This window comes from Malaclemys terrapin, chromosome 6 (genome assembly GCF_027887155.1).
Source record: "Malaclemys terrapin pileata isolate rMalTer1 chromosome 6, rMalTer1.hap1, whole genome shotgun sequence".
In the NCBI taxonomy this organism is placed as follows: Eukaryota; Metazoa; Chordata; order Testudines; family Emydidae; genus Malaclemys; species Malaclemys terrapin.
The window spans coordinates 124658496-124685908 of NC_071510.1; the positions used below are offsets into that span (position 1 = coordinate 124658496).

A 27413-nucleotide genomic window follows, 5' to 3' on the forward strand; every position below is an offset into this window, starting at 1 on the left:
AATTCTGTTTGCAGTTTCACCCCTCATAAAATGAGCTGCAGTTCAATTATCTACATGAATAAATTTATCTACTGTAATTCATCAAGCCTCTCAAATAAAAATGAAATAAAAATCAGGTACACAATGGAGATTTTTAATTGATCAATTTCACTACAGCTGTTTGCAGTAAGTGCTCTGAGGCTGTGGTTTTCACGTCATCTACTGCTACCTTACTTTTTCTCTTAAAAATATAGTTCCTTATTCTTCTATACAAGGACTTAATGAGGTTGTAGAAAAAAGCTATGACTGAGGCCAAAAGATGCTACTTAGACTCAAAAGCACAGAGGCCCCATCCTTCCTCAAGAAATTTTTGTCTAGTTCTGCAGAGCTTGCTAGTTACTGACTAGTCTACAACCTCTTTCTTGGGGGAGGAGATTGAGAAGATGGTGGCCACTCAATTCTAAGTGCACTTGGACACCGATGGCACCTTCTGAAAGGCTGGATCTAAATTCTGGCTTTCTTTTGGGCAGAACATGAATTATATCTTGCTTGCTTTAAATAGGACCATGCTGGACGTCCCAATTTTGTTTTGTTTTTTATTGAAAAAAAAAAAAAAAAAAAACACCACCTCATGTCAAAGGCTGACTTCCAATACATTGCTGAAGTAGCTGTTCTGCTACATACAAATATTGATCCAGAATCAGTCTAGAAAATTAAGCATTACATTCCCACAAAGATTCAGCGTGCTAAGGGTGAACAGCAACCATCTGTCAAAGCTCTTGTTGCAAGACAAATTGCTCTCCAAACAGTAGGTGGTTAGTTTGCCAGGATCAACTAAGGGTCCTGCAGTGCTTTGGAGCTGTCTCAGAGAGGAAGGTGACTGCCCTACAAACCAACTAACAACTACAGCAGTAGTGTGACCCATAGATGACAGATAGCCCCTTGTCCTCTCCTAAACAGTGGGCAAGTCTGTTGGGACAAGGTCATTCTTATCCTGGCTAAAGAGCTTGCTATTTTGATTTGTAAAAATCTCCCCGACTCCGCCTCTAATTTTATGTGCAGCTGTAGACAGACAGGGCCTCCTAAAGAGCTGTCATAGTTTAGGTGGCTTTGGGGATGAGCTCTCACTGCCATGTGATTAGCATAATATATAGCCTCTGACAGCTAAACTATCACTTGCCTTCTCACGGCAGAGTTGTTCTTAGTTGAAAATGGGAGTGTGAACGGTGAGTATTTGGGCAGGTGGGGCTCATTCGCCATGGCAGACAGTCCACCTAGGATAACGGACTCTGATTTCAACCCAAGAACATGAGGCCTGGCCAGGCAGTTTGTAAAAGCGTGCCAAAAAATGTGCCAAACACACATGCTTTATGGGTCTTTGTCTTCAGGGAGCATATCACTAGAATGCTATGGCATCCGCAGGAAGCAAACGTGCAACCGCTTCACCTGACAGCTGTGGAAAATAGGAAAAGGCCACCTCATTAAGGCCACATGCAGCTGAAGCAGCAAGCCCAAGAATTATGTTTGGCTTCACTTAATGTGGAAACAATGACTAGGAAATCAAGAGAAGTAGCTGAGACGCTGAAAAGAAGAAAAGTGCATATTGCCTGCATACAAAAAATAAAATGGAAGGGGTCAAAATCCACAAACACTAAAGAGGGTTACAAGATAATGTATCGCGGCTCAGTAGCAAGGAGGAACAGAGTAGGAATAATCGTAGCAGAAGTATTACAGGACAAGCTAGTGGTCACCCTGAAGAAGAGCAACTGGTCAATGAAAGTTAGAAGAGTACTGACAGAGAACAAATATTTGTTTGTTTTTTAATGCAGATGTGCACCGCAGGTTGGTTGTATGACTGAGGAGAAGGCAAATTCCAGATAGTGCTGAACCCAGTGACAAGTGAAGTACCACGAGCAGAGTACTTGATTATTGGAGCAGATCTCCACAGAATGTAGAAGAACACAGTGAGGACTACAATGACAGTCATGGAGGATGAGACTTTGGAACCAGAAATGAAGCTGGTGGGACTTAGAGTTAGCCAGAGCCCATGGCCTGATTGTTACCAATACATACTTTGTAAAGAGGGAAGAGCACTTAATTACACACAAGTGTGATGCCAACAGGTTCGAGGTCAAGTGTTTGTAAATTGCTGTCCTGGGTTCAGTTTAGTCTCTCTCACACTTTTAGATCTCTTCCTCTTGTAAGGAAGTAATCTAAAAATGTGAGAGAGACTAAACCGATGCCAGGAGAGCAAATCATAAGCAATCTATATTGCTGTGCAATGGACTTCTGGGTGAAAAGGCTAGTGGGGGACAAAAGATGAGTTGTGGAACAAAGAGGTGGAGCCTTGCGGAAAGGGAAGTTAGTCTGAGGTATAAGGACAAAGATTCTACTGAGTTTGGGCAACGATCAAACTGACCACAATGATACCAAAGTGGTTTGGGGGAAAATAGCCAATCATATTACAGAACGTTCACGGGCTGCATGTGACCAAACAAGAGGAGGGAAATTTCATTGCAAGGGGACATGGTGATGATCAAACAATGTGCAAGAAGCTGTAAAGAAGGAGGAAAGGTTTAAATGATGGCAGAAAGTAGGAATGGTAGAAAATTATGAGGAATACAAGCTGGTAAAGAAAACATCAAAAAAAAAAAAGCAGTTACGAAAGCTAAGGATCTGTCATTTAAAGCCGTTTACACAGGACTACTACGGAAGGAAGGAAAGGAATATATAGATTAGACAAGATTAGGCAAAGAAGCACAGAGGATTTGGGAACTGTGAAGTGAATTAAAGAAGAAAACAGAAGAGCACTGGTGGAAGAGTGTGAAGTCATTAGGAGATGGCAGCAGTTTTATGAGAAACTGCTCAATTAGGAGAATGTAAAGAAACCACTGAGGAAACTATGCACAAGCAACAATCTTACAAGACTTATCATCCTGGTGGAGACTCAGACATTGCTCAAGATGATGAAACATGGCAAGGCAGTGGGACCGAATAGAATACCAATTGAAGCATTTAAAGCAACAGACCATGGTTATGACAAAAAACTTTTTTCACCTTAATTCACTATACTGAAAATTGCAAATTGGTCCCTATTTTTAAGCATAAAGGAGATGTGCAAGAATGTAGTAATTACCAACCCATCAAGATAATGATTCACACAATGAAATGCCTGCAAGAATTATAAAGAATGTGGGAGGAACTGGAGCACCAAGTAAACAACCACCATTTCAGGTGTATGCCAGGAAGGTCAACAATGGATGCAGTGTTTGCAGGCTGAATATTGCAAAAGTAGCACAGGGAGAAACACAAGGAATTGCATTTAGAATAGGAGATGTCTTATGACAAAGTTCCTAGAGAATTATTATGATGGCACCTGCTGTGGCACAATCTGCCAGAGACATACGTTCAGACTATCATGGACATGTACGAGGGTAGCACAATAGCAGTGAGAAGCAGCTGAGGCTACAGTGAGTCATTCACCATGAGGGTAGTTCAACATCAAGGATCAGCCTTAAGTCCATTCACATTTGTGATTGCAATGGACACCTTGACACAGGACATCAGGGGAAAAGCTCCTTGGAGCATTCTTTGTGACAATGACGATATGTTGTGCCGAGAAGATACTACAAACTGGAAAGGGAGCTACAACTATGGAGGGCTGCATTAGAAGAAAATGGCTTACGAATCAGCCAACAAACGATGGAATACATATGATACTTTGTTGAGAGATAATGAGAACCCAGTAAAATTAGATGGTGTAGAGTTAGAGTCTGTGCAGCCAGTGTTGGTTCAGTGTTGAGGCATGATGGGAATGTAAATGCAGACATTAGGAGTCACATGAAGAGTACTTGGTGGTTTTCAACCTATGGTCTATGGACCCCTGGAAGTCCACAGACTATGTCCAAGATTTTCAAAGGGGTCCAAACCTCCATTAAAAAAAATTAGGAGTCTGCAAATGAAAAATAAAGTTGAAGGGAAATCTCTGCAATAAGAATATGCCAAGTAAACTAAAGAACAAAGCATATAAGTTCATGATTAGATCAGCCATGATGTACGGGTCAGAATGCTGGCCAATGAGGAAGAACAAACAACTGCTTCACACTCCTGAAATGAGAGTGCTCAGGTGGACGCTAGCGCTGATAGGCTACATAATGAAATGGTACAAACCACAATGCAGGTTGCTCCGTTGCGGAAAAGCAGAGGGAGCATAAACTGAGATGGTTAGTCATGTGAGATGATGTGATGTGTGATATGTTGGCCAGAGTACAAAAGCGAATAGTCACAGAAGGCTGTTGTCAGCTAGGAGGATACACTTGACAAGAACACTTGAAAATGAAGAACAAGAACCACCATCCCCAAACGATCAGATAAGGCAAAGGCAATGAAGAAGGAAATAAGAAAGTGGAGTAACACTCTATTCCGAAGAAAGCACAAATGCACACATGGAGAAACAAGTCTACAGTGTGGACAGAGAAGGTGAGGTGTTGGAAGAATGTAGAATGATGCACATCTTTGTGATTTAGGCGGCATTTTGGCAGACAAATAAGCTATGCACCCATTCGTGCATCACCACTATTACTATCACATAAACCCAGTTCATAACAAACAGTCTGTCAGCAAGGTTTGACTCTGTTGATCATGGATTTTTAATAAATCACATAGAATGGATGGTGGACCATTGTTGTGCTGGCTCTGATGTCTTAGTAGCTAGCCCTCAGATTGGGAAGTCCTGTCTGGATATCAAAATGTTCATGGATCAAACCTTGCTCAGAACAAAATGTAAAGCCCATCTCTTTACATCAACTCCACCACGTACAGTATTGTGGCCAATTAGTATGCACACACTCACAGCATTTCATAAGGAAAGAGTAGAGGATACAGTCTTTTAGACCAAAATGCCACTTAAACATTGGCTGCACTCGGGTACAAATACTTTGATCATGCACTTACCCCACTAAATTCAGTGATATTAGCCTCTCAATGTCAGGAGCACAACGTGTATTTGACAAATTTAACAGCAAGTAGTTTTTCAAGGTAACATTTCTGTTAGTATTTCAAAAATTAAGGTTTAATTATAACTCATTTATTCAATGGAAGATCTCTCCCATTTACCTTAAACAGTGTAGCTGTCTCTGGGATTATTCCTCTGATTTTCACCTGAGGTTCCAAAGGAAGTGGAATAAGTTCCACATCTGATAAATTCATCTTCTCATTGTCTGCAAGTAATGCCTGTAGCCTCTCATTCTAAAAGAGCAAAAACCCAAAAGTTCAATTAGATGAAAATGTAAATAGAGTTTAAAAGAAACACAGATGGAAAAGCAGGAGAACAACCTTTACAGAAATATGTATATAGTTGGGTATAAAAATGTGCAGTAACAAAAAAGTAGATGTATATCCATATAATATAGCATTTATAAAGCACTTTATGCCTTCAAAGCAATGTAACATCCATCTTTAACACAATGTGAAATTAAAAAGAAATTGCAGAACAGTCGAAGTAATCAGATATTCTACACCCAGTTCAAAGCCAGTCATATAAATACATGCAGGTTTAGATATGTCAATGATAGTAACCTTCCAATAATTTCTTTGTATTTTTGTAAATTGGCTACATGCCCCTATGAAGGGGTGTTAGTTTTCCACATTAACAGAGGTCTTTAGTTCTCTTATACAAGGTCTGTTCCTAGAATCATAGAATATTGGGGTTGGAAGGGACCTCAGGAGGTCATCTAGTCCAACCCCCTGCTCTAGGACAGTGATACTCAGATCTCAGTGGTTCAGGAGTAAATTAGCGATCAACTTTACCCAAAAGAGCTGTTGAATTCACACTATTTTGTTTCAGTTACTATAGAACTATTCATATTTAAAACCGTATGATGGGAAATATTTAATTTCTATATATCATTCTCGCAGCAAACAAGTTAATAACTTAGTGCAAGTTGATAACCTAATTGGTTAATAACATAATAAAAGCATCCTGATTAATAACTAATAGTTAATAGTTAATAATTAAATCACACAGTGTTTTATATCATGTGCTTCAAAGAGCCACAGGAGACACATTAAAGAGCCACTTACGGCTCGCGAGCCGCAGTCTGAGTCTCACTGCTCTAGGATATGATCCTACACTTGGAATTACAGAGATGGAGCCCTGCACCAGTATGGAGCCCTGCTGATTTCAATGGGTTCACTCATGCTGGTAACAGCCTGCGACAATCTCACTGTGGGAACTGCCCCCACATTTATAATATTGAATCTCCTATATTTTAAAATAATCAATACTGCACACATTTTTAAAACTGCAATTCAGTCAGAACGATTTACCTAATATCCTATATAATAAAGAACTTATGCACCAAATGCTCAACAGCTGCCCTGTTTCCTCCTGCCAACCATGCACAGAATGGACATGAAGTGAAGACAGATGCAGCAGATTCCACTGATTTTAACGCCAGTCAGAGTACGGTTACCATATTCAAACATTTAAAAAAAGAGGACACTTCACGGGGTCCCAGTCCCGCCCCAACCCCATCCCTTCCCCGCCCCCATTCCAACCCCTTCCCCAAAGTCCCTGCCCCAACTCTGCCCCCTCCTCTGAGCACCCCGCATTCCCCCTCCTCCCTCCCGCTCTGATCTTGGTTGGGGGTTGCTAAGTGCTTCCCTGCTCCCCACTGGCCCTGCAGCCCCTGCATCCCCCCACCCCTGCAGCCTCTGCGCCCCCCGCCTGCCCTGCCCCTGGATCCCCTGCAGCCTCTATGCCCCTGTCTGCCCTGCTCCTCCTCGCCCTGCAGCCTCTGCACCCCACTGCCTGCCCTGCCCCTGCCCGCCCTGCAGCATCTGCACCCCCCTACCCCTACAGCCTCTGTGCCCCCTGCTCCCCACTCGCCCTGCAGCCCCTGCACTCCCCCCACCCCTGCAGCCTCTGTGCCCCTGTCTGCCCTGCTCCTCCTCGCCCTGCAGCCTCTGCACCCCCCCGCCTGCCCTGCTCCCCCGCTCACCCGGCAGCCTCTGCCTGGCTGGGGCTTCGGATGCTCAGCGGCGACCGGGACACCGCGGGTCCCTGCAGCCCCGGCACACGCCGCACTCCCTACCCCGCGTCGCAGCCTCCTTCCTGCCGTGCGGGGTGACGGGGCTGCAGGAAGTGTCCCCCAGTGGCCGGGGAGTTCCCGCCCGCGAGGGAAGCCCGAGCCGCTGGCTGGGACCGGCCTCCCCATGGTCCTGCGGGCTCAGCTGGGGCGCGCGGTCCGCCCGGCCTCCGGGGGCAGCAGTGGCCCCTTCGCTGCCTTCTGCGGCTGCGCCCTCCTTCCCCCGCCCGAGCTCGCTACAATGTAGCCAGGCAGCTGGGCTGCGCTGCGGACCCGACGGGTTGTGCTGGGGCCGGGCGGACCCTGGCTTATGCTGCCTCCCTATTTCCCCGGACATGTCCGGCTTTTTGGCAATTCCCCCCCGGACGGGGATTTGAATACCAAAAAGCCGGACATGTCCAGGGAAATCCGGACGTATGGTAACCCTAAGTCAGAGGCAAAGGGCGGCCTTGGGCCACTATATTAGCTCAAACACCCCTGGGCATATTTGCAAAGGCCAGTTGCTGCAGGCCAGAAGATAGCCCAAACCTACACATTTGCGTTAAATAGAAATATATTGGCAATTACTATATACAATGCATCTTACAAATGTTTCTCTCTGGTTTATGTGTAGGATAGATTATAGGCCAGAAGCACATAGAGGTTTTTTGTTTGTTTGTTTGAAATGCAGAATAGATATAGTTTCAAGAACATATGCATATTACCCAATTTTCATTATGTATTTTCCCTTCATGTATTATAGATACAATCACACAAAGCATGACTAAATATATTTCATTTTCTGGATAAACATTATGCTATATAAATAAATTCAACTTAACAGGTTTGATGAAAGTTATAAATGCATATTAAAATATCCAAGACTCAAAATTTAGCTCAAAATTAAATTATGGAAGAGATAATGAATCTAGAAAGGAGCCACTGACCTCACAGAAGACTAAAGCTCCTTGTTGACTATTGGTATAAAGAACCAATAAACATATTAAAAAGGAGTTTTTGTTTTTGTTCATTTTAACTAATACACCATAAATACTTAGAACCTAAAAAACACTACAGAGATTGGAATATATCGTATCAAGCTCTTCAGCTAATATTTGTAATAAAAGTTCAGACATTTTCAATGTGTATCCACGATCCCTGAAAGCTCAGCTACGATGCAAAGCTTGCTAAGAAAAAAACAAGATCCTGATTTTTATCCAGATTTTCAGGTGGATTAAAAAGGAGATGATAACAAGATCTAATGATAAATCTAAAATCAGATTATAAAGTCTATATGTCTCAATCTATATTAGTATTTAGGATTATAGTGGTTTCCAGTGTCTTGCTTATGCTATAGTGCATTCATACTTTTCCATGTAAATGTATACGAAAATCTCAGGCATGAATCAGTATTAAAAAGTAATTTAGTACATGCTATGGAAAATGGGTCATACACTAAGGAAATGAAAAGTTCAGCACAACAACATTATTTGGGGGAAGAAAGGAGGTGGTGGTGAAACTGGTATTAACGATGCTATTGAAGGACTGAAGGACACAAGCAGTAACAAAGATAAAATGAATAGAATGAACACGCCATACAGTCAAATATCTCAAAAACACAGGAAGAAAAAGACTAATAAAATCAAGAATCATAACTATACAACAAAAAAACCCCTATCGGTTTCTAACTCCTCTCACCAAAGGGTGAAGGGGGAAAAATAGATCAACTACTGACATAGTAAATACACAACAATTAATAGCTGAGAAAGGCGTAAAAAAACCTGTCTAAAAAACCTCAAAACATAAGCTACACAAGTATATACCCAGAGATGGGGTCAGGCAGGATTACATTCAGGCAGCTGCCATGACCTCGCTGGTTTTAGGCACTAGTTCAAGCAGACATAGTGCGTGTATATCTACCTGAGGTAGGAATCACACTTCCCAACTGCTGTGTAGATCATAGAATCATACAATATCAGGGTTGGAAGGAACCTCGGGAGGTCATCTAGTCCAGCCCCCTGCTCAAAGCAGGACCAATCCCCAACTAAATCAATGTACCCTTAGAGCCAAAGCACTATTCTGGATATACCTTCCTGAGGGTACAAGAGTTATATTTGTATAAATTAAAGAGGAAAAATAAATTGATCAAAAAGCTTCTTTGAGAAAAGATTTCCCAGAAATCTTAGTCTTCCATATGTGTGTCTAAAAGGTGACCAAAGAAACCAAAACAAAACAGAACTAGAATAGCTCAGGGCAAAAAATGCAAAAGAGCTGAAATACTTCAGGCTAAACAAAACACATACACTGCATATTAACATAAATGCTTAGCTTAAATAAGACAGAAACATTCGAAGTATCTTGCTACACAACTTATCAAAAGTTTCCAGTGAAAACTAACAGTCGTACTCAAATTTTAACCACAGAAAGTTTTTATTCCTGCATTTACCTTTTTTTTACGATTCCCACTTTCACGCTGCACTGCCTTCATTAGATGAACCAGTCGATCTACAAATGTCTGCTGCGCTGCCAGCAAAGAACGCATAACCCTGACAGACTTATCGCCCTACGTGAATGAAAAAGAAACAGAAAATTAGGTCTTTGTTCCATAATTACATCTGAAATTTGTACATTTATTCTTAGTCTAGCTAGATTTCCCAAGTTAATAAAAAAAGATCAATTATCTTTCATTTCAGAGCACAGTATTTTCTGTAAAATGTAATCAAAATTGCTGTATCTGGCAATCAGTTATCTGACCTTTTAGTGCACTTCAATTTACATCAACAATAATAATTTGAGTGGTGAACATTCATGCATGACAAACTAATTCACAGGGAGGAAAAAAGTAAGTTTCATGAAGATTCTCGCATGTGAAATACACCTTTGTACTACAAGAGTCACATAAAAACCTTGAAGCAGCATTAATGAGATGTGAAGTAAAATACAATGAAAGATACCCAACTGTTAGACTTAAGCCAGCAAACGCTGTACACATATGCCAGAAGTTATGAACTATAGCTCAGGAGAAGGACCTTTTTTCACTACATCAGCACCCTCTACTGCTGACAGACAGATTGGCACTGCTTCTTGATTCATCAAAGGCTAGTGATCCAACCTCAAATTTGTCAAGCAGGGCCAAATATTCCTCACAAATATCAGACACTCACTGCCAGATGCAAGGGGGTCTAGAGGCAAGCATGATCTGAAAAGTCAGTTTATCGGAAAAGCAACAAATAGAGAAAGGGAAATACTTTCTTGATAGTTGCATTCATTTGTTTTGAACTAAAATTACATCATTTACAGCAGATCAAATTAATTCCTGGGAGAAGAAGTGGCTTGGCAGACTGTAATGCTTATGGCAGGGCACCGTAGGAAACTAGTGTCTTTTTAAAGAAAGCAAACACCTGCAAACTGCTTAATCTTTCATTACCTAAGGGATGGGTTACCTTTAATAGAGCCTGACTAAACCGTCTCATCACATTTAGGTACATTTCATGAGTCTTTGGATCCCTCTGCTGAGTGTCTTGGTCTTCACATTCCACTATTACATACCTTTAACACAAAAACAATCTCGGTTAGGTTGTCCTTCTGCGATACAAATCACTTACATGTGCAGTACTACAGCTGGGTAATAAAGATCTGCATTTACAGCAAAACTAATTTTTACTTGATTCAGGGCAAAACCTGAACCTTCAGGTAGCAGTATCAGGGACAGATACCCTGGGTCTTTCCACTGATATACAGACTACTTGAAACACTTGAGATTTACTTTCACTTAAGACATAAGAGTGGTAGCACTCAAACAGAGCAGGTACGGACGGGTATCCCAGACACACACCTCTCCCCCATTGCATGTCCATCTACACTAATCATTTGTCCTACCACTCATTGACAGGAGCGTTCTACCATTCTCACTGCTTTATTATCCATTCCTAATCTGAGTGCTACAAAATGGCAATTCAAACAACCTCCTGAACCCCCATTCCTGCCTCCCTCGCCCAATGCATTGTCACTGCATGTTCCATCAGCAATTGGGGTGGAAGAATACTTGAGTGATCCCAGAGCATGGCTTTGCAAATAAGTTACTGTTCATTTTTAAAAGGACTACCAGACGAGAGGCCTCAGCCAAAGAAGAGAAAAATATTTTACAATCATTTTTGATTTGATGCCTTATTTTGGTAAATTATGTGTGGTTCTTACTCTGATTGCCCTTATGGGTTATTTCATATGCAGCATAGAAATGTAATTTCACTTATGCACGATAAAGTAACACCAACCAAAACAGGCAGTTTGTCAATTATCACCCTTCTATCCTCTGAGATATAGTATAGCACAATACATAGAACTGTGCGTATTCTAGGCGGGGCTATTTAATATGCAACTGAATACATTACATTTTCTAATGGTTGGTTTGGATTAAGTCAAGTGACTGTACAAATGTAGTGAACCTAAATCAGTCTTCACAGATGTTATGAACTAACTCCACCCACGCTGAAGGACAGTTACCTTTCTAATTACTTTATGGTGTTGCCCCAGGACTGGAGCTCCAACATGTTAGGCACTATACAGGCTCAATGGAACACCACCTCCGACATCAGTAAGTGTTTTGAGGTGCATGGGCAGAATATTTTTGTTACTGATTGGATAACTGGGTTTTTCAATACTGTGAGAGCCCATAGCAAGTTTGATGAGTGCTGATAAGAATGTTGATTACAAATTAAACCAAATGAATAAATCTGAGAGCCGAGCTAACTACACTTATCCTAATATTAAGTCTAGCTGATTTTATGCTCTGCTTAACAATTATGTTTCTACCTTTCTTACACAACATATACTTTGTTTCTATTTTAGATCACTGAAACCGGTTATATGCTGGGACAACTAATGTCAAGTCAGTGCTTAATTTGTAATGAAAGAGGTGCCGGGGTTCAAGCAATTATTTTTTACCCTTCATAACTGATACTTCAAGCCCAGAGGTTGCCAGGGCTATGAACTACCAAGCCTAGCGGTGTCAGGGCTCAACCCTGGCAAGCCCTGGCACAAATTAAGCACTGTGGCAGGCACCCCAAAGAGAAAAATTCATTTAACAACATGGGAGATGAAAGGAGGTGACAACATGAGCCAATTCAAAAGTGGAGCTGCAATTCCACTCCCAAGACAAAACTATGTAAAAGGTGCACATGGATATGAAGGACAATGTGCAGAGGATTGTATGACCTAGCTACATTTCTAGATTGAAGAGCATGTTTTGAGTAGATAGGGATTAATATCTAAATTTGGTAGCCACAGAAGAACTAATCAAAATGGCCTCTTCTCGATGTAGAAAATCAACTGCAGGAAACTGCACAATCCATTAGATAATCTGCTGTCGTGGGCTGTCTCTTCAAATTGATTCAAGAGCTCGCTACATCAAGTGAATTTTCCATCAAGCTTGTGTGCTATACACCTTTCTAAACTAATTTACAAATTGATAACAAAATCTGAAATGCATTCAGTATCCAGATAAATACCTGTGTTTCACAAGGGCTATACTCTTGATAAATCCTATAGCTAACCAGAAGCCATTGCCAAAGCTCTCTTACTCTTGCAGCAGTGATTGCTAGTAGCATAGCCTTTTTTAAGGCTACAAATGTAGATCTTACTACAGAGGAAATGAAGTCCGACAGCTTCTCGTGTGTATTTTCAAAGCTTATGTACTCAACAAGCGAAGGGAAAAAGGGAAAATGCAAAGAAATTCATTAAAATGTGTCTTTATCTCATCTTTTTTTGCAAAGGAAAGTACTACATGGTATCTCTCTAACTTCTTGAGAGGCAGGCCCAAAGGCCTGATATCATATGCCTCAGTAGATGATGTATACACAAGAAATAGTTTTAAGTCATCTATGCACAAAAGTGAAAAAAGTACAGGAATGACTCTAGCATCACAGTAATATGAATGTGTTGCCTGAATTTCAAGGATTACTGAATTTTTCTATTGATTGTTTTAAGCTCATGCTGCGTCTGGTTAGCTGAAAAACGTAATTGATCAGCAGCCAAAAGGATTTATGGCTATGTCAGATCAAACTGTAGCGGTGACATTTGGATTTTGTCACAGAGAAATTGAGATGTCTGAAAAGAAAAGAAAGAATAAATTAGCTGATTTTGCGGTCAGAAGGCAAGAGTGTTTTGAGAGAGCTTGAAAGTTTGTTGACTGAATGAGTTAGGAAGAAGAAAGTTTGTTCCAAGTTTCAGAATGCAATGTACTTGTATTCTCTAGTGATACAAACCGCACACAATCTTGCATGTATGAAAAGGTTTGGGGTTTTATGTAATTGGCCAAACACAAAAGCTTCAGTAATGACTGTGAAATGAACCACACATTTAAGTGAGCGAAGCTAGACTAAGTTATTTCTACTTAAATAAATAAGAATGTTTGACCGGACCAAATATTTAACATCCATTCCCAGTAATCACACTTGTAGTTCCTTACCTTCAGAACAGGAGCCCATTATATTTTTAGTTTAAACAAACATTCTAGGCTATGACAAAGAAAAAGCGTATGCTGGCATGGTGTATACAACCACCAGGTGTGGTAGTAAATCACGTTTCTGTTTGATTAATGTTTTTAAATTTAAATAGTGTATGTGAGAGGGAAGACAAGGATATATTTTGCGAGGATGGACTTATTCTGACAGTGCTTCCAGGAACCAACTAGGGGCAAAGCTTTTCTTGACCTGCTGCTCACAAACAGGGAAGAACTAGTAGGGGAAGCAAAAGTGGATGGGAACCTGGGAGGCAGTGACCATGAGATGGTCGAGTTCAGGATCCTGACACAAGGAAGAAAGGAGAGCAGCAGAATACGGACCCTGGACTTCAGAAAAGCAGACTTTGACTCCCTCAGGGAACAGATGGGCAGGATCCCCTGGGAGAATAACATGAAGGGCAAAGGGGTCCAGGAGAGCTGGCTGTATTTTAAAGAATCCTTATTGAGGTTGCAGGAACAAACCATCCCGATGTGTAGAAAGAATAGTAAATATGGCAGGCGACCAGCTTGGCTCAACAGTGAAATCCTTGCTGATCTTAAACGCAAAAAAGAGGCTTATAAGGAGTGGAAGATTGGACAAATGACCAGGGAGGAGTATAAAAATATTGCTCAGGCGTGCAGGAGTGAAATCAGGAAGGCCAAATCACACTTGGAGTTGCAGTTAGCAAGAGATGTTAAGAGTAACAAGAAGGGTTTCTTCAGGTATGTTAGCAACAAGAAGAAAATCAAGGAAAGTGTGGGCCCCTTACTGAATGAGGGAGGCAACCTAGTGACCGAGGATGTGGAAAAAGCTAATGTACTCAATGATTTTTTTGCCTCTGTCTTCACGCACAAGGTCAGCTCCCAGATTGCTGCACTGGGCAGTACAGCATGGGGAGAAGGTGACCAACCCTCTGTGGAGAAAGAAGTGGTTCGGGACTATTTAGAAAAACTGGACGTGCACAAGTCCATGGGGCCGGATGCGCTGCATCCGAGGGTGCTAAAGGAGTTGGCGGGTGAGATTGCAGAGCCATTAGCCATTATTTTTGAAAACTCATGGCGATCGGGGGAGGTCCCAGATGACTGGAAAAAGGCTAATGTAGTGCCCATCTTTAAAAAAGGGAAGAAGGAGGATCCGGGGAACTACAGGCCAGTCAGCCTCACCTCAGTCCCTGGAAAAATCATGGAGCAGGTCCTCAAGGAATCAATTATGAAACATTTAGAGGAGAGGAAAGTGATCAGGAACAGTCAGCATGGATTCACGAAGGGGAAGTCGTGCCTGACTAACCTAATTGCCTTCTATGATGAGATAACTGGCTCTGTGGATGAGGGGAAAGCAGTGGATGTGTTATTTCTTGACTTTAGCAAAGCTTTTGATACTGTCTCCCACAGTATTCTTGCCACCAAGTTAAAGAAGTATGGGCTGGATGAATGGACTGTAAGGTGGATAGAAAGCTGGCTAGATCATCGGGCTCAACGGGTAGTGATCAATGGCTCCATGTCTAGTTGGCAGCCGGTTTCAAGTGGAGTGCCCCAAGGGTCGGTCCTGGGGCCGGTTTTGTTTAATATCTTTATTAATGATCTGGCGGATGGTGTGGACTGCACTCTCAGCAAGTTTGCAGATGACACTAAACTAGGAGGCGTGGTAGATACACTAGAGGGTAGGGATCGGATACAGAGGGACCTAGACAAATTAGAGGATTGGGCAGAAAAAAACCTGATGAGGTTCAACAAGGACAAGTGCAGAGTCCTGCACTTAGGACGGAAGAATCCCATGCACTGCTACAGACTAGGGACCGAATGGCTAGGTAGCAGTTCTGCTGAAAAGGACCTAGGGGTCACAAAAAGAAGAACAGGAGTACTTGTGGCACCTTAGAGACTAACAAATTTATTAGAGCATAAGCTTTCGTGGACTACAGCCCACTTCTTCGGATGCATATAGAATGGAACATATAATGAGGAGATATATATATACACACATACAGAGAGCATAAACAGGTGGGAGTTGTCTTACCAACTCTGAGAGGCCAATTAATTAAGAGGAAAAAAAAAAAAAAAAAAAAAAAAAAAACTTTTGAAGTGATAATCAAGCTATCCGAGTACAGACAGTGTGATAAGAAGTGTGAGAGTACTTACAAGGGGAGATAGTCAACGTTTGTAATGGCTCAGCCATTCCCAGTCCTTATTCAAACCGGAGTTGATTGTGTCTAGTTTGCATATCAATTCTAGCTCTGCAGTCTCTCTTTGGAGTCTGTTTTTGAAGTTTTTCTGTTGTAATATAGCCACCCGCAGGTCTGTCACTGAATGACCAGACAGGTTAAAGTGTTCTCCCACTGGTTTTTGAGTATTTTGATTCCTGATGTCAGATTTGTGTCCATTAATTCTTTTGCGTAGAGACTGTCCGGTTTGGCCAATGTACATGGCAGAGGGGCATTGCTGGCACATGATGGCATAGATCACATTGGTAGATGTGCAGGTGAACGAGCCCCTGATGGTATGGCTGATGTGATTAGGTCCTATGATGATGTCACTTGAATAGATATGTGGACAGAGTTGGCATCGGGGTTTGTTACAAGGATAGGTTCCTGGGTTAGTGGTTTTGTTCAGTGATGTGTGGTTGCTGGTGAGTATTTGCTTTAGGTTGGGGGGTTGTCTGTAAGCGAGGACAGGTCTGTCTCCCAAGATCTGTGAGAGTAAAGGATCATCTTTCAGGATAGGTTGTAGATCTCTGATGATGCGCTGGAGAGGTTTTAGTTGGGGGCTGAAGGTGACAGCTAGTGGTGTTCTGTTATTTTCTTTGTTGGGCCTGTCTTGTAGGAGGTGACTTCTGGGTACTCGTCTGGCTCTGTCAATCTGTTTTTTCACTTCAGCAGGTGGGTATTGTAGTTTTAAGAATGCTTGATAGAGATCCTGTAGGTGCTTGTCTCTATCCGAGGGATTGGAGCAAATGCGGTTATATCTTAGAGCTTGGCTGTAGACAATGGATCGTGTGGTGTGTCCTGGATGGAAGCTGGAAGTACTCCTGTTCTTCTTTTTGCAGATACAGACTAACACGGCTGTTACTCTGAAACTAGGGGTCACAGTGGACGAGAAGCTGGATATGAGTCAACAGTGTGCTCTTGTTGCCAAGAAGGCTAACGGCATTTTGGGCTGTATAAGTAGGGGCATTGCCAGCAGATCGAGGAACGTGATCGTTCCCCTTTATTCGACATTGGTGAGGCCTCATCTGGAATACTGTGTCCAGTTTTGGGCCCCACACTACAAGAAGGATGTGGAAAAATTGGAAAGAGTCCAGCGGAGGGCAACAAAAATGATTAGGGGTCTGGAGCACATGACTTATGAGGAGAGGCTGAGAGAACTGGGATTGTTTAGTCTCCAGAAGAGAAGAATGAGGGGGGATTTGATAGCAGCCTTCAACTACCTGAAGGGGGGTTCCAAAGAGGATGGAGCTCGGCTGTTCTCAGTGGTGGCAGATGACAGAACAAGGAGCAATGGTCTCAAGTTGCAGTGGGGGAGGTCCAGGTTGGATATCAGGAAAAACTATTTCACTAGGAGGGTGGTGAAACACTGGAATGCGTTACCTAGGGAGGTGGTGGAGTCTCCTTCCTTGGAGGTTTTTAAGGCCCGGCTTGACAAAGCCCTGGCTGGGATGATTTAGCTGGGAATTGGTCCTGCTTTGAGCAGGGGGTTGGACTAGATGACCTCTTGAGGTCCCTTCCAACTCTGATATTCTATGATTCTATGATTGTAAGTCAAATTTTTGGCACACCATTTTGGACAATTTATTTTAATTCACCCCTTTCATTTCCAACTATTACGTTCTATTCATAGCATATTAGTATTAGTTACAGCATACTTCCGATAACCATTTTCAATCAATGACATACAGAATTATAAAACGGGTACATTTTTAGTGCTGTGATTTAAGTGCAAAACTCCAAACATCTGGACAAGGTGTCACAACTATAAGTCATTCATGGGGGTGGGGGAGAGATATTTGCAGCACTACCTTATTTAGATATTCAAATGGTACTCATCCACGATAGCTAATAAAGGAAGCCTTAGTTTAGCACAACAGGTTTACAGTGCCTTATGCCAATTATGCATTTTATTAAGTGCTATAATACAGGGCACGAACTGAGTGCTATAGACAGATTGCTATGAAAACCAAAACATCATAACACAATCCAAAACTGAATTACGTTTTTTTTTTATTCCAATTGAATGGACACTTGTAGACCATAAAGTGAGAATTTAAAAATTTTATTTTGATCACTGCATTAATGCAAATATAATGCTCTCACTTTATCTAGAGATATATGCATACACGTTATTCTATAAGCTAGTGACTGCCATCTTTATACTAGTTACCCTATGTAACTGCACACTGCGTAATCCTCATCCTTCCTTTTGTTTATTTAAACCCATTATTGCATCTCCAGTTTAGATATTAAGTTCCTCAGGGCAAGGACTATCTTTTATTCTGTGTCTGTATAGCACCTTGTACAACTGGACCCTGATCTCAAATTTGGGGACCCCAATACAAATAATACAAAGTAAGTTTTGACATACCAGTATAAGTAGTTAGCCAGTGTGGAATTCTTGCAGGCTCGGGATATCAAAAAAGTGCAAAGGTCTTGCTAGAATAGAGTAGTGTAAAAAAAAAAAAAAAAAAAAGTTATATGTAGCGCCTCAAAGCTACAAACACTAGAGTTACAGACTGACCAGTCAACTGGACACCATGTGAAACTGGAAATAACCAATCAGGCAGCAGCAGAGACCTCCCCCAAAAAACAGACAAACAAACAAAACAAACAAACAAAAATGAAGTACTCTACTGTGTCTGTATTGCATCTTAAAGGTAGGCACATCTGGGCTGCCTGTCCCCATTCCCATGTTGCGGGGAGGGATAGCTCAGTGGTTTGAGCATCTAAACCTAAGGTTGTGAGTTCAATCCTTGAGGGGGCCATTTAGGGAACTGGGGCAAAAATCTATGTGGGGATTGGTCCTGCTTTGAGCAGGGGGTTGGACCAGATGACCTCCTGAGGTCCCTTCCAACCCTGATATTCTATGATTCTAAAGTGAGAGCAGCTTGCTAGTGAGGGCTGAGTAGCCCCTCAGATGAACTATGGCAGCAGCCAACCCCAAGAAAAGGCTTGGGCTGAATTTTGTCTTGCTTCATTTGGGATTTATTTTGTGACTCACTAGAATTATACCCCAGGAAGTAAACTGCATGGACTTTGAGTGTAGCAAGGTGAGCGCTCTCAGACCGATAATACACCAGACAGTTATACTGGCTTCAGTGCAGTCATCAGTTCATCTCCCCATCTTTATCCAACATCTACTAGAAAGAGAAGGGCCAAATCTTCCAGCGGTGTAAATTAGGATAGTAACATTGAAATCAATGGAGTTAGGCCATTTATACCAGTTGAGGATCTTGTCCAGGAATGCACAGTTTTTGATGTGTGTGCTATATAGATAAAAATAGTTGAGATTTGTATAAAATAATTATACACACACTAACTAGAATATATGTAGGCACATTCAAGTTACCTTGAATGTAATATTATATGCTCACTATGTTTCTCTACATTCATTTTTATCTTTACCAAAAGGTACTGATTTTTGTGTTTAACAGAAAAATACATAATGCAACATTAACCTATTCCTGTTAGTGCGACTGTGTTCATAAACAACTTAGATATAAACATTATTAAGAAAATACTGATGGTTTTTCTTAAAGTAATCTTTATAATTAGTTCACTTGAACATTTCTTCTTAACACATTTCTATTCCCAGGGCAAGAGTAAAAACTAAAGTCTTGTCTTTTGGACTATGCAACAATGTACTTTCAGGAAGAGTCAAACATCATAACAAGTTTAGTGAACTTGTTATATTTAGCTTATTAGTCAAATGGGATAAAGACCAATATAAAACAAATACCCATTCAGTTATGTTGGATACTTCTTAGTTAGTAACTCTAACATGTTTTACTTACTTCAAGGTTTTCACTCTCTGCAGACTCCTTTGTTTTAGAAGTAGGAGGTGGGGAGGATACAGGAGGAAGGGGACTCGCTATGATCTGGGAACTGTAAAGTAAAGAAATAAAGCATGTGTTTTACAATTAGGATTTGGGATCACACTAACAGTTAAAAAAAACACACCACACCATGGTGTACATTCCATTTGCAATAGATATTAACTAGATTGTCCTCCATTTTTATAGGTTTCCCAATTAGCCAAATAGGCTCAACAGCTAACAATAGTGGCAACATTAATTCCTCCAGAAAATCTAAACTTAGTTATCCTGTGGGTGTAAAAAAATTAAGCATGAAAACTTCAAGCACGTGAATGATCAGAGCCTGTTTCAAGGAAGATGGTGTACGATGCTTCAGTGGCGAAGCTCTCTCACTATGCCTATTAGGAGAAGCAATGTTTTTTCTCCAGAGCAGGCCACATCATCAACATGGAGTCTTGATCAGCTCAGTTTTTGCTTTGAGGGACTTCCTTTCAAAGCACTACTGGGCTGGCCTCAAATCAGATTCAAGGCAATCTCACTAGAAGAGGTGAGATGCATTCTTCACAGTCCCAGTGAATTGTGATTTGCAGGCAAATCTGATTTTAGTCTGCACCTGGTTTTAGTCTGAGGCAGTAGATTTTAGCCTTTCAGTGACACTGCTCTGCCACACAGATTATTTGAAGCCAGGGAAGTGGTCTGCCTTCCTTCCTCCTTTGGGGCTCTGAAAACACCCTCTCAAGAGTAGGATATCAAAAAGAATCACCTAATTTGAATGCTTAAGTGACAAGTCAGTATTGAAATGACTACAAGGCACCTTAAGCACAGACACTAAGTGCCATAAAGTTTTCAAAAATATCTAAGTCATCTAACACTTAGGAGCTTAAGTCCCATTTTCAAAAGTGACTTGGGAACTTAAGTTCCTTTGGTGCTTTTGAAAATATAACTCCAAGAGAATTGGCCTTAAGCATTTAACAACTTGAATCTGGCTGGAAGGGCAGGAACACCGAGAGGGATATTTGACAATGCTTTATATCAGTTCAGATATAAGGATTGGAGCAGCAACTGGACAAGCACACCTGTGGGGACCTGCTTTGGCAACTACAGTCAAGATGGAACCAATTGGAAGATTTAATGTGCAGGATTTAAACTTAGAGGTTTGTGCATGACTGCTGGCAATGGGACTACCTCATGCTCCACCCAATACTACTGCTCTAACGACTAAAGTACTTCAGGAGCTTAAGGAGTTTCTGTGTGTCTCATACTAAGGAGTTGAAATGCAGGAGTGAAAATCTTGGTGGATGATATATTTAAAGAAAGGCTTTTCCTCTAGGGCAAATAGGTAGGGATCCCGGACAACGGAGGCTGTCCTTCTGTGAAGGACTGAGAAAATATCATAGGTGATGAATAATCACACAGTAATTTTCCTGTATTGCAGGGAACAGGCATTCACAGGCCTCAGTACTTCCTTGCCTTCTATTTCTGTTTTCATAATAAATAAGTATCCAGGACCTTTGCAAACTTACATTTTTAGACCAAGTATCATCACAACTCAAAGTTTTGTGCTAGATACCCTCAGATGACTGGGTTCTTGCTAGCCAGACACACACACATTTTAAGCAAACCCAACCTATTTCCAAAAACAACTTTCTACCAAAAATTCTCACCAAGTTCAATTACTAGCTAGATGTATTTAAAGTCAAAGAACCCAACAATTACTTTAATGTCTCAGGAATGGCACTATGAGACTTTCAACCAAAGAGACCCCATAGCAGCCTCAGAGCTTTAAGTCTTCAACGTGTTAGTGACTGGAAACATCATGAAGGTCTCATAAATAAAGCAAGAGTAGCAACCTTGCAATATAAAACTTAGTATATGCAAGTGACAAAACTGGAGCATGCCTGCAAGAGAGAATCAGTATTTTACTTCTGATGCCAATATTCCTTGTTTCTTCCCTTCTCAAAACAAAAGTCCCTTACCTGTCTATTTCTGCAGCATTCGTTCCTGATGCTGCCATACTCTCGGACATTGAACCCTGACTGTCCCTCTTATTTGGCTCTAATCCATTCTTTATGTCATCAAAATTTTCATATTTCAAGGCCTGGACCAACTGCAACAGGTACATCAACAAATCCTTGGAAAGACATAACACAGAGGAAAAAAATAGATACACTGAGAGATGAGCTGTTGGATGTTCAGCACTTTTGAGAATTACACCATTTATTCACCAGCCTAAATCAGGGTTTAGTGATCAGTAAAGAAATGGAAGCAGGAACTGAGTCATGGCTAGTGGAGGGTAGAAAGAGTGGTCATGAATATAATATAACTTGGCACACAGGCGGTTTCTATTTCTTGCATTTTTTTCATTATTAAAAAGCCATAATAGCAATTTAACTACACATCTCAGGGTGTATATTTCTGTTTTAGAGTGGCTAATGTTAGTCTTCCTCATACCTTATTGTAATCAACCTACATTATCCGTTTAATGGAGCCATGTTGGTCTTATTTAATGAAAATTGATTAAACTATTCACTTTAATGTGTCTGACTTCCATCTGTAAAAGTTGGACAGAGCCTGGGACTTGGCTATCTAATGCTGCCTCTTCCCTTATGCATCATAAAAACTAAAATCAACAAAGCAATATAACAGTCCCTAGATTTGAATTCTTAAGACAGGGTTTTTAATTAATTATTACCTAAGGAATTTCCCCCCTCTGATGGTCTACCAGAACCTGTTCGGTGATCTCCAATGCATGGTGCAAGGAAGGTCTTTTTGGTCAAGAATATTAACAGGGATATTACTGAGGGAGTCAGTTTTACTGTAGGTGAAGTGCTAACTAGGAGGCAATTAGTGTTCCCTATTGTGAGCTGATCAGTTTTATGGGCTGCTTTTAAGAAAATGTGTTATGCATCCAAAAGGCACAATCATGAGTGCATAAAATTCCCTATCATAAAAATAGGAGGCAGATGTAATATGCATATTAAAACTTAGATAAAAGATTAGATTCCATTAAGTTTCCACCACTTACTGAGTGTTTTTACATGGGTTTTCAAAAAGAAATCCCCCTCTATCTCAAATGTTTTATCTCATTTCTAGCTAACAGAATATCTTTCTGCACCTTCTTCCTCAAAGGAATGCAATGTCAGGACACACCTGCTATTTACAAAATAGATTGCTAGAAGTATCTGGTATACTATTCAACAATGGAGCAGTTAATTTTGAAGTGAACAGGTTAGCATCAAAACTGATCTCTTGGGTTGTGGGGAGAAAGTATGATGGTTTCAGTCTGCATGGTTGAAGACATCTAACACAGAGTATTGATTTGCATTGTGAGAAGTTTTGCTTAATAAAGCTAGAAGTTTTATTCTCTCTAAAAATGGAAACTTACATTGAACAGCTTCACAGTCAACCTTTTATTATCTTTCATAATTACCTTGCTATAAAAGGTAATAAATATTCAGGTAGTAGCAAACATTATGGAAACAGTACATTTCTCCATGTACTACATTAGGTCCTTTGATTTTCTCATAGGTGAAAGTAAAGTACACACACGGAACAATAGAGTCCTTTAATACCTCATCATCTGCCTGTTGCAACCTGGCAACAGCATACCGCCGTACTGTTGGATTGGTGAAATGAGAGGATAACAGTTCCAGAGAATCTTCTACATCCATTGGCTTCCATTTCCCCAGTAGCTCCAGTGCCTGCTTTGCCTCCTGGGGTAGGTCCCAGTTGACACATTTCAAGAACTTTGTCAAAGCCTAAACAAAGAAAATTAGAAAAACTAACTATTCCTAAGCAATTACAGAAATCAATGAACTGGAATATTTAAAGAGTTACATATTTTAGTTTAAGTCAAGACAAGACATGGGGACAGATTCTTATTGCAATTATATTAGCATAAACTGGGGGAATCCAATTGAAGTGAATGGCAATATTCTGGGCAACTAAACTTGTGTGACCATGCACCAGTGTGAATCAGATCTGTGTTCTATTCCCAGTTATGCTACTGACTTGCTGCATGATACTGACCAAGGCACTTAATTTCACTATGCATTATCGCCCCCACATCTATAAAATGGGTGATAATTCTCACCTACCTTGTGGGGGTGTTGTGAAGATTAATTCTTCAATTTTTGTAGGGCCCTCTGAAGTTAGATTAAAGTGCTACAGTGCAAGAGAATGACATCTTCTGTAGCAGCAATCTCAAATTCACAATTTATTCTTACATTTGTAAGTTCAACTTTCATGATAAAGAGATTGCACTAGAGTACTTGTATTAGGTGAATTGAAAAATACTATTTCTTTTGTTTTTTACAGTGCTAATATTTGTAATCAAAAATAAATATAAAGTGAGCACTGTACACTTTGTATTCTGCATTGTAATTGAAATCAATATATTTGAAAATGTAGAAAACATCTCAAAATATTTAAATTGGTATTCTAGTGTTTAACAGCATGATTAATCGTGCAATTAATTTTTTTAATTGCATGATTAATCATTATAAATTTTTTTAATTGCTTAACAGCCCTACTTAGAATGTTCTTTTTCAGCCACTTAATATCCATATATTCCAGACCACATTGAGTGCTAGATTGTACCCTTTGCTTAAGGCACTGTAACGGGGTGGTTACCCCGCTCCTGCCCTAAAGGGCTTAAAACAGCCCTGGGGGAAGGTTGTGGCTGGGAGCTGCTAAGCTGGGCTGATTGGGAAGCAGCTGGGCCAACCCCAATCAGGCCTCAGCTGTCCCTATATAAAAAGGCTGTGAGCCAGAGGCCAGGCAGTCTTTCTCTGCAGCGAGCTAGAAACAGCGTACCTGAGTGGAGCAGGGCTGGGGACAGGCTGAGGAGCTGGGGAGCTTCAGCCTGGAAAGCCCCAGGCTGCGGCCTAGTAGGAGGCCAAGGGGTACTGGGGGTTGCAGAGGGCAGCCCAGGGGTAGGCCAAGGCAGCAGGTCCAAACCCAACCTTGCCTGTGATGAGTGGCCTATGCTGCAGTCTGCCGCAGGGAGCGGGGGGTAGTGGCCTTATTCTGAAGCGAGGTAGGGATAGTGGGTGGGGGTTCCCCAGGGAGGGGAGACCCTAGTACTTAGGGGTGTACTGCCAGGGGGCAGCACCCCAGATAAAAGGGCACAGGGATCCGGGAGGGACACAGGGGCCAGAGGACAAGTGGACCACCGGCCTGCAGGGGGCGCTCCAGGACGCTGGAAGAGCTAATTCCTGGAGACGACCAGCAGGAGTCCGCTCCTCTATAGGCACAAAGAGGGAACTTAGTTCTGGTAGCTCTTGATAACAGTACACAAGCAGTTTGCAGTGTCACCTCCGAAGTATCAGTTTCCCCCCAAGCCACCACACGCAAACTTCTCCAGAAGCAATCCCATGATCTCTGGGACACCTTTTCCCCATAGGCCTGTGGGAAATACTTCAATGAGACCATGTTGACTCAATCAACTGTCTTTTCTATTATACAAAATGCCCACTCCCAAGGAAAAATTATGGTGTCGGGTGGCAGCAACCAGCAAGGCAGCTATAGAGATTTGTTTCAGAGTAGCAACGTTAGTCTGTATCTGCAAAAAGAACAGGAGTACTTGTGGCACCTTAGAGACTAACAAATTTATTTGAGCATAAGCTTTCGTGGGCTGCAGCCCACTTCATCGGATGCATAGAATGGAACACACAGAAAGAAGATATTTATACATACAGTTGGTATAGCTATTCCCACCTTTTCATGTTCTCTGTATGTATAAATATCTTCTGTGTTCCATTCTATGCATCCGATGAAGTGGGCTGTAGCCCACGAAAGCTTACGCTCAAATAAATTCGTTAGTCTCTAAGGTGCCACAAGTACTCCTGTTCTTTTTATAGAGATTTGGCAACCCAAGGACAACTCTATTTTTTTTTTTTTCTTTTGAAACAATCTTTTCACGTCTGGAGTCTTTAACGGAATACTGGCCAGACTCAAAGCACTGACAACAAGGTGTTAAGGATTACTCAATGTATGGAGCTGAATGGGGAGCAGAGAGCTCAGCAAAGCACATACTTAAATGCGTTGCTGAATCAGGAATTAAGATCCTTTGCTAGAGGTCACCCAAAAATATAAACAAGTTAAGACTACGGCTTCAGCCTGGTTTATAGCTGAATACCTACCACTAAAATAACTCGTCATTTTAACCTGTTACCTATTTTAACATAAACAACAAAGAGTCTGGTGGCACCTTAAAGACTAACAGATTTATTTGGGCATAAGCTTTCGTGAGTAAAAACCTCACTTCTTCGGATGCATAGAGTGAAAGCTACAGATGCAGGCATTATATACAGACACATGGAGAGCAGGGAGTTACTTCACAAGTGGCGAACCAGTGTTGACAAGGCCAATTCAATCAGGGTGGATGTAGTCCACTCCCAATAATAGATGAGGAGGTGTCAATTCCAGGAGAGGAAAAGCTGCTTCTGTAGTGAGCCAGCCACTCCCAATCCCTATTCAAGCCCAGAATCAGTGGCACTGCTATGGGTACCCGCATGGCCCCACAGTATGCCAACATTTTTATGGCTGACTTAGAACAACGCTTCCTCAGCTCTCGTCCCCTAGTGCCCCTCCTCTACTTGCGCTACATTGATGACATCTTCATCATATGGACCCACGGAAAGGAGGCCCTTGAAGAATTCCACCTGGACTTCAACAATTTCCACCCCACCATCAACCTCAGCCTGGACCAGTCCACACAAGAGATCCACTTCCTGGACACTACAGTACAAATAAGTGATGGTCACATAAACACCACCCTATACCGGAAACCTACTGACCGCTATACGTACCTACATGCCTCCAGCTTCCATCCAAGACACATCATACGATCCATTGTCTACAGCCAAGCCCTAAGATACAACCGAATTTGCTCCAACCCCTCAGACAGAGACAAACACCTACAAGATCTTTATCAAGCATTCGTAAAACTACAATACCCACCTGGGGAAGTGAGGAAACAGATTGACAGAGCAAGACGGGTACCCAGAAATCACCTACTACAGGACAGGCCCAACAAGGACAATAACAGAACACCACTGGCCATCACATACAGCCCCCAGCTAAAACCTCTCCAGCGCATTATCCACGACCTACAACCTATCCTGGAAAATGATCCCTCACTCTCACAAACCTTGGGAGGCAGGCCAGTCCTTGCTCACAGACAACCCCCCAACCTGAAGCAAATACTCACCAGCAACTACACACCACACCACAGAAACACCAACCCAGGAACCTATCCCTGTAGCAAACCTCGTTGCCTACTCTGTCCCCATATCTACTCTGGCAACAGCATCAGAGGACCCAACCACATCAGCCACACCATCAGGGGCTCATTCACCTGCACATCCACTAATGTCATATATGCCATCATGTGCCAGCAATGCCCCTCTGCCATGTACATTGGCCAAACCGGACAGTCCCTCCGCAAAAGAATAAATGGACACAAATCGGACATCAGGAATGGTAACATACACAAGCCAGTAAGTGAACACTTCAATCTCCCTGGTCATTCTATCACAGATTTAAAAGTCACTGTCATTGAACAAAAAAACTTCAGAAACAGACTTCAAAGAGAAACAGCAGAACTAAAATTCATTTGCAAATTCAACACCATTAATCTGGGCTTGAATAGGGATTGGGAGTGGCTGGCTCACTACAGAAGCAGCTTTTCCTCTCCTGGAATTGACACCTCCTCATCTATTATTGGGAGTGGACTACATCCACCCTGATTGAATTGGCCTTGTCAATACTGGTTCGCCACTTGTGAAGTAACTCCCTGCTCTCCATGTGTCTGTATATAATGCCTGCATCTGTAGCTTTCACTCTA

The 27413-nt window shown here is 41.7% G+C and overlaps 1 protein-coding gene across 1 annotated transcript in view; it reads right to left on the reverse strand.

The window, feature by feature from the left end:
• Positions 1–27413, reverse strand: part of PIK3C3 (phosphatidylinositol 3-kinase catalytic subunit type 3) — a 142164-nt gene that overhangs the window by 71894 nt on the left and 42857 nt on the right. Inside the window, exons 10-16 of the mRNA XM_054031823.1 lie at positions 23137–23322; positions 21541–21695; positions 19544–19634; positions 18118–18185; positions 10490–10595; positions 9493–9609; positions 5095–5226 (exon numbers count right to left, since the gene is read on the reverse strand). Of these exons, the coding sequence (XP_053887798.1) occupies positions 5095–5226; positions 9493–9609; positions 10490–10595; positions 18118–18185; positions 19544–19634; positions 21541–21695; positions 23137–23322 (855 nt within the window). The remainder of the gene's footprint in view (positions 1–5094; positions 5227–9492; positions 9610–10489; positions 10596–18117; positions 18186–19543; positions 19635–21540; positions 21696–23136; positions 23323–27413) is intronic.